The 17,789-nt window shown below is 43.7% G+C and overlaps 1 protein-coding gene across 3 annotated transcripts in view; it reads right to left on the bottom strand.

The window, feature by feature from the left end:
• sgsm2 (small G protein signaling modulator 2) overlaps nucleotides 1-17,789 on the bottom strand; it is a 256,078-nt gene that overhangs the window by 8,333 nt on the left and 229,956 nt on the right. For 2 of the 3 annotated variants that reach the window (XM_073053274.1, XM_073053275.1), the window contains 6 exons: nucleotides 15,868-16,299; nucleotides 14,111-14,235; nucleotides 13,928-14,010; nucleotides 8,457-8,566; nucleotides 6,057-6,153; nucleotides 3,070-3,237 (listed from right to left, as the gene is read on the bottom strand). In XM_073053274.1, the coding sequence (XP_072909375.1) occupies nucleotides 3,070-3,237; nucleotides 6,057-6,153; nucleotides 8,457-8,566; nucleotides 13,928-14,010; nucleotides 14,111-14,235; nucleotides 15,868-16,299 (1,015 nt within the window). The remainder of the gene's footprint in view (nucleotides 1-3,069; nucleotides 3,238-6,056; nucleotides 6,154-8,456; nucleotides 8,567-13,927; nucleotides 14,011-14,110; nucleotides 14,236-15,867; nucleotides 16,300-17,789) is intronic. The other variant, XM_073053276.1, reaches the window with a different exon arrangement.

Raw genomic sequence — 17,789 nt, 5'->3', positions numbered from 1 at the left:
CACCCAACCTGTCCAAGTCACCCTGCATTCTCATAACATCCTCCTGACATTTCACACTGCCACCCAGCTTTGCGTCATCAGCAAATTTGCTAATGTTACTTTTAATCCCTTCATCTAAATCATAATGTATATTGTAAACAGCTGCGGTCCCAGCACCGAACCTTGCGGTACCCCACTGGTCACAGCCTGCCATTCCGAAAGAGACCCGTTAATCGCTACTCTTTGTTTCCTGTCAGCCAGCCAATTTTCAATCCATGTCAGTACTCTGCCCCCAATACCATGTGCCCTAATTTTGCCCACTAATCTCCTATGTGGGACTTTATCAAAAGCTTTCTGGAAGTCCAGGTACACAACATCCACTGGCTCTCCCTTGTCCATTTTCATAGTTACATCCTCAAAAAACTCCAGAAGATTAGTCAAGCATGATTTTCCCTTCATAAATCCATGCTGACTCGGACTGATCCTTCTACTGCTATCCAAATGTGTTGTAATTTCCTCTTTTATAATTGATTCCAGCATCTTTCCCACAACTGACGTCAGGCTAACCGGTCTATAATTCCCTGTTTTCTCTCTCCCTCCTTTCTTGAAAAGTGGGACAACATTAGCCACCCTCCAATCAGCAGGAACTGTTCCTGAATCTACAGAACATTGGAAAATGATTACCAATGCGTCCACGATTTCTAGAGCCACCTCTTTAAGTACCCTGGGATGCAGACCATCAGGTCCCGGGGACTTATCAGCCTTCAGACTCAACAGTCTATCCAACACCGTTTCTTGCCAAATATAAATTTCCTTCAGTTCATCCTTTACCCTAGTTCCTTTGGCCACTATTACATCTGTGAGATTGTTTGTGTCTTCCCTAGTGAAGACAGATCCAAAGTACCTGTTCAACTCATCTGCCATTTCCTTATTCCCCATAATAAATTCACCCGTTTCTGTCTTCAATGGCCCAATTTTGGTCTTAACTATTTTTTTGCTATTCACATACCTAAAGAAGCTCTTTTTTTTGCTATTCACATACCTCTAGGTATTTAATCCATCCCCTTTAAGCCTGCTCTTAAATCCACTGCCATCATCCAGAATCGGAATCAGAATCAGGTTTATTTTCATTGAAATATAGAACACCAAACACTACAGCACAGTACAGGCCCTTTGGCCCACAATGTTGTGCTGACCTCTTAACCTACTCTAAGATCATTGTAACCTTTCACACCCACATAGTCCTCCAGTACTATCATCTATGTGCCTATTATCTTGTCTCTCTTTGCTTGTGTATAGTTTTCCATTGATTCCATTGTGTTGCTTTGTATCTACTATGAATGCCCGCAAGAAAATGAATCTCAGGGTGACATTTACTTAATTTTAACTATGTAAGGGTTTCTTAATTGAATTGAATTGAATTGACTTTATTTCTTACATCCTTCACATACATGAGGAGTAAAAATCTTGGTTACGTCTCCATCTAAATATGCAATGTGCAATCATAGTAATTTATAATAAATAGAACAGTCAATGTAACACAGAAATATACTCAAATCAGCGTGAGTTCATCAGTCTGATGGCCTGGTGGAAGAAGCTGTCCTGGAGCCTGTTGGTCCTGGCTTTTATGCTGTGGTACCATTTCCCAGATGGTAGCAGCTGGAATAGATTGTGGTTGGGGTGACTCGGGTCCCCAACGATCCTTCGGGCCCTTTTCTCACACCTGTCTTTGTAAATGTCCTGAATCATGGGAAGTTCACATCTACAGACGCGCTGGGCCGTCCACATCACTCTCTGCAGAGTCCTGCGATTAAGGGAGGTTTATTTCCCAGACCAGGCAGTGATGCAGCCAGTCAGGATGCTCTCTATGGTGCCCCTGTAGAAAGTTCTTAGGATTTGGGCGCCCATACCAAACTTCCTCAACCGTCTGAGGTGAAAGAGGTGCCTTTTTCACCACACAACTGGTGTGCAAAGACTGCGCCTACTGTATCTGCCTCTACCTACCACCCCTGGCAGCATGTTCCACACACTCTCCACTCTGTGTAAAAAAACCTACCTCTGACATCCCTCTATATTTCCCTCCAAGCACCTTGAAGTTATACTCCTTGGTATTAGTCATATCCACCCTGGTAAAAAGTCTCTGGCTGCCCACTCTATCTCTGCCTCTTTTTGTACACCTCCATCATGTCACCCCTCATCCTCCTTCACTCCAAAGAGAAAAGCCTGAGCTCACTCAACTTTTCCACATAAGACATGGTTTCTAATTCAGGCAGCATCCTGGTAACTCTCCTCTTTCGAGCTTTCAGGTCCTTGCTATAATGAGGTGACCAGAACTGAACACATTATTTCAAGTGTGGTCTAACCAGAGTTTTATAGAGCTACAACGCGACATTGGTAGGGTGCAGAGCCGGGCTGAGAATAGTGAGTGTGTGCAACGTTTTGTCGGGAGTGATGGTAGAGACAAATATGTTAGGGATATTTAACAGATTCTTAAATAGGCGCATGGATGAGATAAATGGAGGATGGAAGGTTAGATTGATCTTAGAGTAGGTTAAAAGGTCATAGAACATATGCACATTACAGGCCCTTCAGGCCACAATGCTGTGTCGACCATGTACCTACTCTAGAGACTGCCTAGAATTTCCCTACTGCATAGCCCTCTATTTTCCTAAGCTCCATGTACCTATCTAAGAGTCTCTTAAAAGACCCTATTGTATCCGCCTCTACCACCGTCCTTGGCAGTGCATTCCATGCACCCTCCACTCTCTGTGTGAAAAACTCACCCCTGACATCCCATCTGTACCTACTTCCAAGCACTTTAAAACTGTACCCCCTCGTGTTAGCCATTTCAGCCCCGGGAAAAAGCCTCTGACTATCCACACGATCAGTGCCTCTCATCACCTTGAACACATCTATCAGGTCAACACAACACTGCAGATCGTAGGGCCTGCGCTGTGTTGTATTTTTCTATGTACCCCACCCAGGACACCGAAGTCACTAGCTGACCACTCAAGAGTTGTACAGAAGAAGAGCGGGAACGAGGGGAAGTATCAAATGTTTCATTCGCACTGGAAGAAGGGATGAACTCACCATTGAAAAACTTTATGATGTCTGTGAAATCCATGTTGTTATCACGAATGATCTCACGGTAAACCTCCACCAGTGCTAAGGCAATGAAGAGGACAAAATGCTCTGAAGAGATGTACTTTGCTGCCCAGATGACCTCCCACACTGCAAAGACATCTTCATATAAGAGTTCTGTGGCAAAAAATAATTACAGTCATTTTCAGGGGTAATTACCTGTCTCGAAGATGTTAATAAATTATTTCTTCAATTGGTAATGAATGCACAGAAACGGATGGAATCACTGGAAAAACAATTGTTAGGATGCTGGATTTGCACAGGTGTATGGCAGGTAATGGATATGCAGTTCCTCTGGCATTCTTCATGTCTGATACAGAATACTGTCAATCCCAGTCTCACCAGACTTGACACATGCACCTTCTGCAGCAAACACCATGTGATTCTGGTTCAGGGAGGGAGCCCTGGCTGCTGTCTCCCCCTCCTTAGGTTGCAATACTTCTATTACCTTGGATGCAAATAGTTACCCTGGAGGGTATAAAAATGACTATAGTTCAGGAGCCGCACTCGATCCCATGTTCAACTGGTTGTGGACTCTGAATCTTGAACAGAATATTTACTTGGCGATACAGTGCGATGTAGGCCCTTTGAACCATGCCACCCCAGCAACCCCTGACAAACCTGCTTAACCCTAACCTAAGCTGTCTGTGGTAATGAATTCCACAGATTCACAAACTCCTGCTGAAGAAATTGCTCCTCCTTTCTTTTCTAAAGGGATGTCTTTGTATTCTGATGCTGTTCTCTCTGGTCCTAGACTCCCCCACATCCTTTCCACATTCACCCCATCTCGGCCATTTGAGATCTGATGTGTTTCAATGAGATCTACTCCCCCTCCCTGCACCGTTCTTTCAGACTCCAGCAAGTTCAGCCCCACAGTCATCAAGCATAGATGGTAGGAGGCTGCTACCTTTGGAGGACATGTTGAGGATCAGAGGTCATAGATATTTTTTTTTAAAAAGGGAAGAAAATTAAGATTGACGTGAAGAACTTTTTGTTGGAGTGTGAGGGCCGAGTCTGGAATGCACTGTCTGAGCTGTGGTGGACGCAGGATTCACTGTGACTTTCACAAGGAAATTGGATTAATACATGATAAAGAAAATGTTTCAATGTCATCAATAAGACTATAAGATCATAAGACACAGGAGCAGAATTAGGCCATTCGGCCCATCAAGTCTGCTCTGCCACTCCATCCTGGCTGAATTATTATCCCTCTCAATTCCAACCTCCTGAAGGGATGAAACCACAGCATTGTTCTTGTGGAGAGCAGACACTGGCATGGACCAAGTGGTCTCCTTCTGTGTTCTCACCACTATGACTCTGACTTTACATGTCCTCTTTTGCTGGTGATGTGTTCATTCTAATCCTCTTTCCCTGTCTTCAGCTCTGCCCAAAAACCTTTATTCACCCATAAAGTCTTGTGGAGTGTTTAATTTGTTGGGGGTGAGTAGTGTGAGCAAATTCCTCAGCATAACATTTGGATTTGTAATCAGACAGTAGTCGTGAATTGCCGGTGTAGGGCCGTCAGCAAGCTTGGGAGTTCCATTTTACTGCAGGAATGCACAGAAATGAGACGTACTTGGGAAAATGCTAGACTTTTCCAGGTGGAGCTGCCAGCATTTGTCCTGAGATCCCAGTCCAATAACAAGGTCTCATCAGTCTGTTGAGGAACCAGTACAACGAGCAACATTGCTCATACTGCCATTACTAACAGATCCTCATTTCTCTCTCAGCTGAAAATGTTCTTGACTTGGACGTCATCATCAATTCCAAATCCTGGACAAAAGTCAAAGGTCAACTCTGAACTGAATCTACGGAATTCACTTTCAAGGACTCTACAACAAGCGAGACACTATCACAGCTCAGGGCTTCAGAGTTTGGAGTTCAATTCTGGCATCCCCTGTAAAAAGTCTCTGTACGACCTCTCCATGGAATATGTGTGGGTTTCCTCTGGATCCTGCCCACAGTCAAAAGATGTAGCAGGTAGGTTAATTGGTCATTGCAAGTCGTGCTGTGATTAGGGTTAAATCGGGGTTGTTGGGAGTTACTGTGACGACGCGGCTCGAAAGGCCAGCAGGGTTTATTCTGCACGGTACTGTGTCTCTAAATAAAATCATGTTCTCAGTATTATTTGTTTACTTATTTATATATTCTTACTTGCACAGTTAGTCTTCAGTTTGCTCACCAGTCCTTGTGTGCTGTTTTTCATTGATTCTATTGTATTCCTTTGTTCTACTGCAAATGCCGGCAAGAAGATGAATCTCAAGGTGGTGTAGGGTGATGTGTATGTACTTCGATAATGAACTTTGGAGTTCTCTCAACAACATATTGCAAAGGTACTATGTTTAAAAAAAAAAGCAGGGATGGGAAGGAATGTCTCATGACATTGGACAGGCCCCTAAAACTGAGGAGTACAAGTTTATTTATTTTATTTATTGAGATACAGCGTGGAGTAGGCCCTTCTGGCCCTTCGAGCGGTGCCACCCCACAATCCCCCGATTTAACCCTAGCCTGATCATGGGACCATTTACAACCACCAACTAACCTACCAATCGGTACGTCTTTCGACTGTGGGAGGAAGCTGGAGCACCCAGAGGAAACCACGCAGTCACGGAGAGAGCTTACAAAATCCTCACAGGTTGCGGTGGGAATTGAAGCCCAGTCGCCGATACTGTGAAGCGCCGTGCTAACCACTACACCACACATTCATTTTAGAGAGCAGATGGGAACTTAATTCATCATTTCATCCCTCGACTGCACCAGCAACGATGAGGTACTTCCCCAACACCCAATAATTGTCCAAGGCAGAAGTGAAGCGGTTTCTACATAAACTGCTTCAATCCATTGGCTGGTGGAAGTGCTGCCTAAAAGCAGAGGGCAAAAGAGCTGGAATGTGTTTGTTGAACCACTCTTTGCTAACTGGGAACTCATCAGCTTACCTCGTTTGAAGTCCAGGAGGAACCAGCGGTAGCAGAAGTAGAAGTGGGTGTAGTCTCCATTCTGGTGCATCAACTCGAAAAGCTCAGAGTCCAAAATCTGAAGGAGATACCGAAGCAAGAATTAGCAAGAAGATAAACGGCAAAGCTTTGTTACTGAACAAACGACACAGAGCCTTGCACTAATGACTGCTACGTTTATAAGCCTGTAACACAGTGATATGTTGATGGCCTTGCGTTATGCTCTTCACCACAAATTTGAAACAGTTTTCTCTGTAACCTTTCAGCTCTATAAGGCACCCTTGTCCTCAGTTCTCCAGAAAAAAGAGACATCTGCTCATCAAATCCTGACATACAACTGGTGGCCACTTTATTAGGCGTGGAACATGGTTTTCTGCTGCTTGGCTCATTCACTTCACGGTTTGGGCCATTGTGCGTCAGAGATGCTCTTCTACACACCAGTGCTGTAACACATGCTTATTTGAGTTACAGTCGCCTTCCTGTCGGCCTGAACCAGTCTGGCCATTCTCCCCTGACCTCTCATTTCTCCCACGTAACCACTGAATGTTTCTTGCACCATTCTCTGTAAACTCTAGAGACTGTTGTGCGTGAAAATCCCAGGAGATCAGCAGTTCCTAAGATACTCAAAACACCCCATCTGGCACCAATAATCATTCCACAGGCAAAGTCACTCAGATCACATTTCTTCCCCGTTCTGATGTTTGGTCTGAACAACAACTGAACCTCTTGACCATGTCTGCATGCTTTTATGCATTGAGTTGTGTTGCTGCCACATGATTGGCTGATTAGATATTTGCATTAATGAGCAGGTGTACCTATCAAAGTAGCCACCAAGTGTGTGTAATTCAGTGAATTTTCAGTAACTGTGGTATAACTGTTTCTGTATTTCTGTATCGTCCTTTAACATCTGCCGGACGATGCTGAGGATGTTCTACGAGTCTGTGGTGGCCAGTGCTATCATGTTTGCTGTTGTGTGCTGGGGCAGCAGGCTGAGGGTAATAGACACCAACAGAATCAACAAACTCATTCATAAGGCCAGTGATGTTGTGGGGGTGGAACTGGACTCTCTGATGGTGGTGTCTGAAAAGAGGATGCTGTCCAAGTCGCATGCCATCTTGGACAATGCCTCCCATCCACTCCATAATGTACTGGTCAGGCACAGGAGTACATTCAGCCAGAAACTCATTCCACTGAGATGTAACACTGAGCGTCATAGGAAGTCATTCCCACCTGTGGCCATCAAACTTTACAACTCCTCCCTCGGAGTGTCAGACACCCTGAGCCAATAGGCTGGTCCTGGACTTATTTCCACTGGCATGATTAAACTTATTATTATTTAATTATTTATGGTTTTATATTGCTATATTTCTTCACTATTCTTGGTTGGTGCGGCTGTAACGAAACCCAATTTCCCTCAGGATCAATAAAGTATGTCTGTCTGTATTTTTCGATAAGATTCGTGTTACATGATTGACTGATTAGATATCCACATTAACGAGTAGGTGGACAGGAATACCTAGTAAGGTCACCACTCAGTGTATTTGCTATAGGAGAGTCTGGAAAAATGTGGGTTGATTTCTTTGGAAAGGAGAGGCTAGGGGGAGATATGATGGAGGTTATAGTGGCATAGGTAGAGGAGACGCCAGTATCTTTTTCCTGGGATACTAGAGGGCATGCATTTAAGGTAAGAGGAGGTAAGTTCACAGGAGGTGTGCTGGGCAAGTTACTTTTTACACAGACAGTAGTGGGTTCCTAGAATGTGCTGTCTGGGCAGTGGTGGAGGTGAATACAACAGGGGTGTTCAAAAGGCCCTTAAATAGGTATGAGACTGTGCACAAAATGGAAGGACATGGACAGAAGAGACTCACACAAAGTGCTGGAGGAACTCAGCAGGCCAGGCAGCATCTAAGGAAAAGAATTCAGTTGACGTTTTGGACTGGGGCCCTTCCTGATGAAGGGCCTCGGCCTGAAACATCGACTATGCTCTTTTCCATTGACGCTGCCTGGCCTGCTGAGATCCTCTAGCATTTTGTGTGTGTTGCTTTGGATTTCCAGCCTCTGCAGATTTTCTCTTGTTTGTGAATGGACAGAAGGGATTAGTTTAATGGGTATTTCATTACTAATTTTATTAGTTCAGCACAGCATTGTGAGTCGAGGGACACGTTCTCTGTGGTATAGTGATATTGATAAACATTAGTTTAACAGAAAGCAGCAGTCCAAACCTGGGAACTTCCTGGTTTGTTTCACGAACTGGATAAAGCATAAGGTAAGCAGGTAACTCATTTATAAAGCTCACTGTTTGTTCTCAATTGAATCATCTAATAGGTGGGGAAGTGAGAAAGCGAACTCTTGCCCTGCATTCTTATTCCCATATCCCATTACCTGTATTAAGGATCTCATGTTGGCAAAGTGAGTGTCCATGGCACCTCCATTCGGGAAGTTCTGATTCATCCTCTTCATGAGCTGAGTGAAGCAACTGTAAGCCAGGGGCTCTGAAGAGAAAACGAGGCACAAATCTGCAATAAGACATTTGCGAAGCACAGCTCGTGGTGGCCTCAGAACCGGTTCTACCGCTCGTTCCACCCTCTGGCTAAATTTTTTTTTCACATCTCTGTTCTGAATGGGCGCTCTGCAATCCTCAAGTCATGTCCTCTCGTACTAGACTCCCCCACCATGGGAAACAACTTTGACACATCCACTTTGTCCATGCCTTTCAACATTTGTTGAGTGGTAGTGATGGGGGACTCAACAGTGAGGGGAACAGACAGGAGACTCTGTGGACATGTATGGGTCACCCAGATGGTGTGTTGCCTCCCAGGTGCCAGGTCAGGGATGTCTCAGATCACATCCACAACATTTTGGAGAGGGAGGGAGAGCAGCCAGATGTCTTGGTACATATTGGTACCAATGATATACGAAGGAAAAGCAATGAGGTCCTGAAAAGAGAATTGAGAGAGCTAGGTAGAAAGCTGAGAAGCAGGACCTCCTGGGTATTAATTTCTGGATTGCTGCCTGTGAGGGTAGAAACAGGATGATGTGGCAGATAAATGTGTGGCTGAGAAGCTGGTGCAGGAGGCAGGGCTTCAGGTTCTTGGATCATTGGGATCTCTTCTGAGGGATGTATGACCTGTTCAAAAGTGATGGGTTGCACTTGAACCCAAGGGGGACCAATATTCTCACAGGCAGGATTGCTAGAACTGTTGTAGAGGGTTTAAACTAACTTGGCAGGGGGTGGCAACTGGAGTGATGGGACTCAGGAAAGGAAGGAGGGTAAAAAAGTAAAGATAGCATGCAGTCTGATTGTCAGGAAGAGCAGACAGATGATGTGATTAGTTGCAGCCAACAGGTTGCATATCAAAATATTAGGGATGCAGAATCAGAAAGGATAGCAAATACGGTACTCAAGGTGTTGTATCTAAATGCAGGTAGTATAAGAAATAAGGTGGATGATCTTGTTGCAATATTACAGATTGCCAGGAATGATGTTGTGGCCATCACTGAATCATGGCTGAAGGATGGTTGTAGTTGGGAACTGAATATCCAAGGTTACATGTTATATTGGAGGGATAGGAAGGTAGGCAGAGGGGGTGGAATGGCATCAAATCAGTAGAAGGATGTGACATAGGATCAGAAGATGTTGAATCCTTGTGGGTTGAGTTAAGAAACTGCAAGGGTAAAAGGACGTTGATGGCAGTTATATACAGGCCTCCCAAGAGTGGCTGGGAGGTGGACCACAGATTACAACAGGAAATAGAAAAGGTGAGTCAAAAGGGAAATGTTATGGTAGACATGGGAAATTTCAACATGCAGGTTGATTGGGAAAATCAGGTTGGTAATGGATCTCAAGAGAGCGAGTTTGTTGAATGCCTAAGAGATAGCTTTTTAGAGCCGTTTGTTGTTGAGCCTACTAGGGGATCAGCTATACTGGATTAAGTGTTATGTAATGAACCGGAGGCAATTAGGGAGCTTAAGGTAAAAGAATCCTTAGGAACCAGTGATCACAATATGATTGTGTTCAACTTGAAATTTGATAGGGAGAAAGTAAAGTCTGATGTAGCAGTATTTCAGTGGAGTAAGGGAAATTACAGTGGTATGGGAGAGGAGTTGGCCAAAGTAAATTGGAAGGAGCTGCTGGCAGGGATGTCAGCAGAGCAGCAAAGGCATACGTTTCTGCGAAAATGAGGAAGGTGCAGGACATGTGTATTCCAAAAATGAAGAAATACGCAAATGGTAAAATAGTACTACCATGACCGACAAGGGAAGTCAAAGCTATTGTGAAAAGCAAAAGTTAGTGGGAAGATAGAGGATTGGGAAGTTTTTTAAAAACCTACAGAGAGCAACTTAAAAATAATTAGAAAGGAAAAGATGAAATATGAAAGCAAGCTAGCAAATAATACCAAAGTGGACAGGAAAAGTTTTTCCAAGTATGTTAAACATAAAAGAGAAATGAGAGTGGATATAATACCTCTAGAAAATGAGTCTGGAGAAATAACAACAGGGGACAAGGAGATGGCTGATGAACTAAATGAGTATTTTGTGTCAGTCTTCACTGTGGAAGACACTAGCAGTATGCCTGATGTTGTAGTGTGTGAAGGAAGAGAAGTGGGTGCAGTTACTATTACAAGGGAGAAGGTGCTCAAAAAGCTGAAAGACCTAAAGGTAAATAAGTCACCCGGACCAGAAGAACTGCACGCTAGGGTTCTGAAAGAGGTAGCGTGAGAGATTGTGGTGGCATTAGAAATGAGCTTTCAAAAATCATTGGTGCCAGAGGACTGTAAAATTGCAAATGTTACTCCACTCTTTAAGCAAGGAGGAAGACAGCAGTAAAGAAATTATAGACCAGTTAGCCTGACCTCAGTGGTTGGGAAGATGTTAAGAGTCAATTGTAAAGGATGAGGTGATGGAGTACTTGGTGACACAAGACAAGATAGTACAAAGTCAGCATGTTTTCCTTCTGGGAAAATTCTGCCTGACAAACTTGTTGGAATTCCTTAAGGAGATTACAAGTAGGATAGATAAATATTATATATTTGGACTTTCAGAAGGCCTTTACAGGGTGCCACACATGAGGCTGCTTACCAAGTTAAGAGCCCATGGTATTACAGGAAAGTTACTAACATGCTTAGAGCATTGGCTGATCGATAGGAGGCAGCAAGTGGGAATAAAAGGATCCATTTCTGGTTGGCTGCCAGTGACTACTGGTGTTCCGCAGGGTCAATGTTGGGACTGCTTCTTTTTTATGATGTATATAAATTATTTAGATGACGGAATAGATGGCTTTGTTGCCAAGTTTGCAGATGATATGAAGATTGGTGGAGGGGCAGGTGGTGTTGAGGAAACAGGTAGGATGCAGAAGGACTTAGACAGATTAGGAGAATGGGCAAGAAAATGGCAAATGAAATACAATGTTGGAAAATACATGGTCATGCACTTTGGGAGTAGAAATAAATGTGCAGTCTATTTTCTAAAAGGAGAGAAAATTCATGAATCTGAGATGCAGAGAGACTTGGGAGTCCTTGTGCAGAACACCCTCAAAGTTAATTTGCAGGTTGAGTCAATAGTGAGGAAGGTAAATGTCATGTTAGCATTCATTTCAAGAGGTCTAGATTACAAGAGCAAGGATGTGATGCTGAGGCTTTATAAGGCACTGATGAGGTCTCACCTTGAGTATTATGAATAGTTTTGGGACCCTCATCTTAGAAAAGATGTGCTGGCATTGGCAAGGGTCCGGAGGAGGTTCACATGGATATGAGGAATGTTTGATGGCTCTGGGTCTGTACTTGCTGGAATTCAGAAGGATAAGGGGGGAACCTCATTGAAACCTTTTGTACGTTGAAAAGCCTAGACAGAGGAGATGTGGACAGGACGTTTCCCATAGTGGGAGAGTCCAGGACAATAGGGCACAGCCTCAGGGGAGATGGACACCCTTCCAAAACAGAGATGTGGAGAAATTTCTTTAGCCAAAGGGTGGTGAATTTGTGGAATTTGTTGCCACGTGCGGCTGTGGAGTCCAGGTCGTTGGGTGTATTTAAGGCAGAGATTGATAGGTTATTGATTGGACATGGAATCAAAGCTTACGGGGAGAAGGCTAGGGAGTGGGGCTGAGGAGGAGATAGAAAAAAAGGATCAGCCATGATTGAATGGCGGAGCAGACTCGATGGGCCAAATGGTCTAATTCTGCTCCAATGTCTTATAGTCTCTAAAACCGGATGAATAATCATGGCTCCTAGAATCTTACAAAAGCCCCGATATTTACGGCAGTCTTTTTGGCCCTTGTATCCAACCTGCCTAATAAAGTACTATCTAGCCTCATCCCACTTCTCTGGGTCTGTAGTTTACATCACATAAGGTCAGAATCAGCTTTAGTATCACTGGCATATGTAGTAAAATTTGTCGTTATGTGGCATCAGTACAATGCAATACATAATAATAAACACTGTAAATTATAATAAATATTTATACATTTTTTTCACACCCCTATAGGTGGTATGTATGTACATTTTTCCCCTCACTCTTGGGTCCTCTACCAGGGTTCGCTACAGTATCCTTGTTGTTCCTAGTAGTGCGCTCACCTGGAGCAAGATCTCAGTTGTTGTTCCTGGGATTTGTTGGAGCCATTCTTCCTGCCCAGGTGTCACAGCCCCAAGTGCTCCTGTCACCACCGGGATTACTCTGGTTTTAACCTTCCACATCCTCTCTATCTGCTCTATCAAGCCCTGGTACTTCTCCAGCTTATATTCTTTCTCCTGATGTTACTGTCATTTGGGATTGCCACATCTGTTACTATTGCTTTCTTCTGCTCCTTGTCCAGTATTACTATATCTGATTGGTTGGCCAGTATCGGCTTATCAGTCTGTATTTGGAAATTCCACAGGATCTTAGTCCTATCATTCTCCACTATCTTCTTGGGTAGTGTCCAATCCATATTCAGCACAGATGTTTCTATACACAATTCCTGCAACTTGGTCGTGTCGTTCAGTGTATGGCGTCCCTGCCTGCATCTTGCACCCTGCTACTACGTGCTGGATGGTTTCAGAAGCTTCCTCGCATAGTCTGAATCTTGGGTTTTGTCTGGTGTGATAGACCCCTGCTTCTAATGCTCTTGTGCTCAACGTCTGTTCTTGTGCAGCCATGAGCAGCGCCTCTCTGCTGTCCCTCAGCCATTGGTAGGACTTTCTTCCGGCAGCCACCTCTGATATCTGGTGATGATACATCCTGTGCAGTGGCTTGTCCTGTCATGGCCTCTGGTCCTGCTTCACCCACTTCTACTTCCATATTCCCTGCCTGCTGTCAGAGGTATTCTCCTAGCAGGTTGTCCTTAGGGGCCACCCTCCTGACAGTCTCATGGACGTCCACATTCACAGAGAGATATATATTTAAAAAGTTAATTTAAATAAGTAGTGCAAAAAGAGAAACAAAGAATTAGTGAGGTAGTGTTCAGGGGTTCAATGTCCATTCAGAAATCTGACGACAAGAGAAGAAGAGGCTGTTCTCACACTGATACCTCCCCGAGATGTCAAATCGGTTTATATGTACACCAGCCTTTTAGAATGAGGGTTTCAGAACCCTACCAATTGGTGGGTGAAAAAATAATTATTTTCCGATATTCAAGCTGCCTCGTTATTAGTTACACACACAGAATGCTGGAGGAACTCAGCAGGCCAGGCAGCATCGATGGAAAAGAGTACAGTTGATGTTTTGGGACAAGTCCTGCAGAAGGGTCTCGACTGTTTACTCTTTTCCATAGATGCTGCCCGGCCTGCTGAGTTCCTCCAGCAGTTTGTGTGTGTTGTTTGGATTTCCAGCGCCTGCAGATTTTCTCTTGCCTGTTATCAGTTAAGTGTGTTGCTTACCATTGTCAAGGATAACCATTAACGGTGCCAAGAGGTCACACATTCCCTGAACATAGCCAACGTCCAGGTGTTCCCACACGTAGCTGCAGGGTAAAGAGAAGCACGCAGTTAGCATGGTCGAACTCCAGCAATGCATCAGACGTATAGCCAATAGCTGGCAGAGAAACAAATTCAGGTCCATACCTGCACATTATACTTTTTAGTCTTTCAAGGTTCACTGTAGTAAAATACCAGTAATTTCTATCACAACGTTGTACATCCTTATCAATCCGGTGCCAATTTAATGAGACAGCATCCATCAGTTCTGTCTATGAGATATGGAATATTCAAACTGTGTTCAATGATAATATAATGCAAATCAATTCAAACATAGAACTCCAATACATTATTCTTATTGCTTGCAATTCTAATTCCAGTTTCACGTTTTGTAGGGTTGTTTTTGGTTTCTTAAGTTGGATAAGCTCCAACTACCTATTACATGTTCCAAACGGCATGCACCGCAAATGCGACCGAGTCCAGCTCCTGGCCTTCATGTGCGGCTTAGTCGAACCGTTTCTACTGACAGGAGAAGGGGCAAAGGCGGGATACTGGTGCCTTAAAACCAGTCGCTTCGGGCATGTGGGGTTCATCAACCGTGGTTGGCAGCTCATCTAGGACAAGGAAAACTCTGATCTCAAACATCTGCTGCCTTGCGGCTATACCCACTCAAGGGGAAGGCTCTGGGAGTGAACCCCGAGGGAGAAATCTGGAGCTAAAGTCCCTAAGGCACTGAGTTCAATGCTGACTGGCAACTCCTGCAACGCTGCTGGTTGACCAGAGACCAGAATTGGTCTCTGCCATTCCTTTGGGTTCACTCGATGCGTGGAGAGAGGGAGCTTGCTACATGGGCAGCAACTTGCTCTCCAAATCATACTGCCCAGGCACCTAGACAGCTAGTATGAAACATCCACGCTCGACCCTGACCGACGGAGGCCCATTTGGGTTGCTTTGAGGTAACATTGTTGTACAAACTTGGAACTAACTGGGATAAGTACACCATTCATCTCAAACCAAGAATAGAAATTGATAAAACATGGCACAGTGAACAATTAAACTGAATAGAATCAGTTCAAATGGTACATTCCTAACTCATGAGCCTGAATCACTTCCTGTTGTGTCCATTTCAGTACAGACACTCTACTGTGGATGCAGGGAAGTCCAACAGTAAGAACACTAGAAGAGCTCTAGAAAAAAGATATGGGCAATTTGCACTTCAGTCTTAAAAATGAATGTTAAATCTATGACCAATACAGTGATAAGCCATAAATAAGAAAGAGATTTATGACATGATTACTTTGAAGATGAGATGCCAAGGATCTTGAAGATGGTAGAAAAGAAATTCAATGACTTAGAGAAGGGATGGATAAAAGATGATGTTGCAAATCAATGCAAGCAATGATTCCACAATATAGCATGGGAAAGAGATGATAGCAATAAAATGTAGGAATAAAAGAACAATGAGTTGATAAGGATGGCACAACAAAACAAAGCTTGAGATGGATGAACAGAGAGATGGTGAAGTAAGTCCAGCCAGAATGGAGCATGCTGTCACCTCAAGAAACAATGCAAGATGGACATGATCATGAGAAAGCGATGGATAAGTTCAGAGTAAAGAAAAGTACACCATGGAATAATGCTCGCTTACAGAGATGAAGCCATCTCAACATTCACTCTGAAAGCTCAAAAGTGGGAGAATGAGTAGAGAGTGAGCAGATGTGTTTTTATGTTGGGCTCAATAAAATTAACCAGATCGTTAATGGTTTCTGCTCAGTTCACTGAAATGGAAGTTAAAACCACAAAAAGGGAGGAATCTTATTCCCTGTTGTTGGATGTAATTCTACAGGGAAAAGAATGATGCAAAACGTCTTGTTTGTTTCCTCTTAGAATTAGGGCCCACTGACCGTATATGTCATAGTCGGTAAAGCTGAGCTGTCCTTTTCAGACATTATCAGATCTAACTGGGTACATAGCTGTTCTTCAGACAATGAATCCTGGGCTCCAGCCTGTTGGAGAACACTCGTCCTTCCAGAACCAGACTCACTATCGTGAGCTTGTTCTGCAACCTCGCCCAGTTCGGTTTTATCTTCGTCCTCCAGTGTACCCTCCTCCATGCACAAACTTTGATCATCGGTACTTGAGAGGATCCGGGAATGCCCCGAGGCGACGGAATAATTTCTTGAAGAAGGCAGCCCAGAGTCAGGAGAGTCAAACTCAATGGATGGTCTCTCTTCAACTGCTACAGCTGGAGTGTCAACGTTCACTATTGTTGTTGTACCATCCACCATCTTAAAGGCTTTTTCTCCCTGGTCTCCTTCATCAACAGAAATGAAGACCTAAATAAGATATTAAAGGAAGTGGCATTGTAAAACTAACCAAGAGCTTATAGCAACATTGCAGAGAAGAAACTTTCATACCTACCCAGAATACTTCTTTAAAATCTGTTAATATTAATCTGTTTTGCAACTTGCTCACTGAAGAACTTTGTTTCATTTAGCTGTATATGTGTATACAGTTAAATGACTATAATATTGAATTTGACCTAATGGAAAGCCCTTAAGCATAATATGTCAAAGTATTTATAAGAAAAAAAGTGTTTTAAAAAAATCAGATTGTTATTCCAGCTAGAAATTACCGAGGAGGGCTTTGTGTAGATGATGAAGCATTTTCGTTTTGAAGTGCCTTGGTTTTCAACTAATGATATATTTTGATTGCCAGTATTACCGTTTTGTTAGAAAAAGAGAACTTGTTCTGTGGTAACAAGTAAGCCTGATCTCAACAGTGTTACATGGTAGGCCATTCACTATTCCCAGTGCCTCAGCTTGGTACACATCTGCATGAGGCAGACACCTGACTAAAGAATTGTACCCGGTCAGTTTCAATCCTTCATTGCCAATCACATTGCGCAGAACCATTTCAATCTCTAAAGCAACTCCCATACCTCTTTGTCCCACATTCCTGGGAGAACACCGTTGAACACATTAGAAAGGGGACATCATGGAGCAGGAGATTATGGCAGATGTCACTCACGTATTCAGGGAGGATCACGAAAGTGCCAAATAGCCTGTTCTATTCCACCCATTCTGATGACTGGTCTAAACAACAACTGAACCACTTGACCATGCTATACGCATTGAGTTGCTGCCACATGATTGGCTGATTAGATAATTGCATTAACAAGTTGTACAGATGTGCCTAATAAAGTGGGCACTGAGTGTATAAAGAGTCACATTTGCTGAGCATCCTTTCACAACTTCTAAATTGCTTCATGACTAATAAAATTGGTTTTAAGTGCAATTACTGTGGTACTTTCTTCAAAATAAAAAAAACCCTGTTACCAATCAAATGGGTTTACATATGTTTTCTTCTCCCTGTCCCTGTACTCCCCACTCCACAGATAAAAACCAGAAAAAGTGTAGCTGCTGGAAATCTGGGGGTAAAATTGCTGGAAACGACAGAACATAGAGCCATATAAGATGGGAAACAGGCCACTCGACCCATTACAGCCATGTCAATGAAGTGCCCTAACCACGCTAGTCTTAGTTGCACGTGTTTAACCCATTAACATCTAAACCTTTCATATTCATGTACTTGTCCAAAGGCCTTTTAAATGTCATAATTGTACCCAACTCTACCAGCTCGTTCCATGTATACCCATCATCACCTCCTGGCGGACAGCAGGGGAGCTGCGTGGCCTTGGTCGTAGAGGCCCCAAGCAAAGGTGTCGCCTGCTTACAGCTGCCCAGGACAGAGGTGTCAGAGTTGGTGCTCCCCACTGGAGATGGTATGGCATGGTGTCCAAGCAGCAGTCGGTGCTCCCTCCCCC

This window comes from Hemitrygon akajei, chromosome 8 (assembly GCF_048418815.1).
Source record: "Hemitrygon akajei chromosome 8, sHemAka1.3, whole genome shotgun sequence".
Lineage (NCBI taxonomy): Eukaryota > Metazoa > Chordata > Chondrichthyes > Myliobatiformes > Dasyatidae > Hemitrygon > Hemitrygon akajei.
Note: the sequence above shows the minus strand (reverse complement) of the source record. Positions and strands in the feature narration are given on the sequence as shown.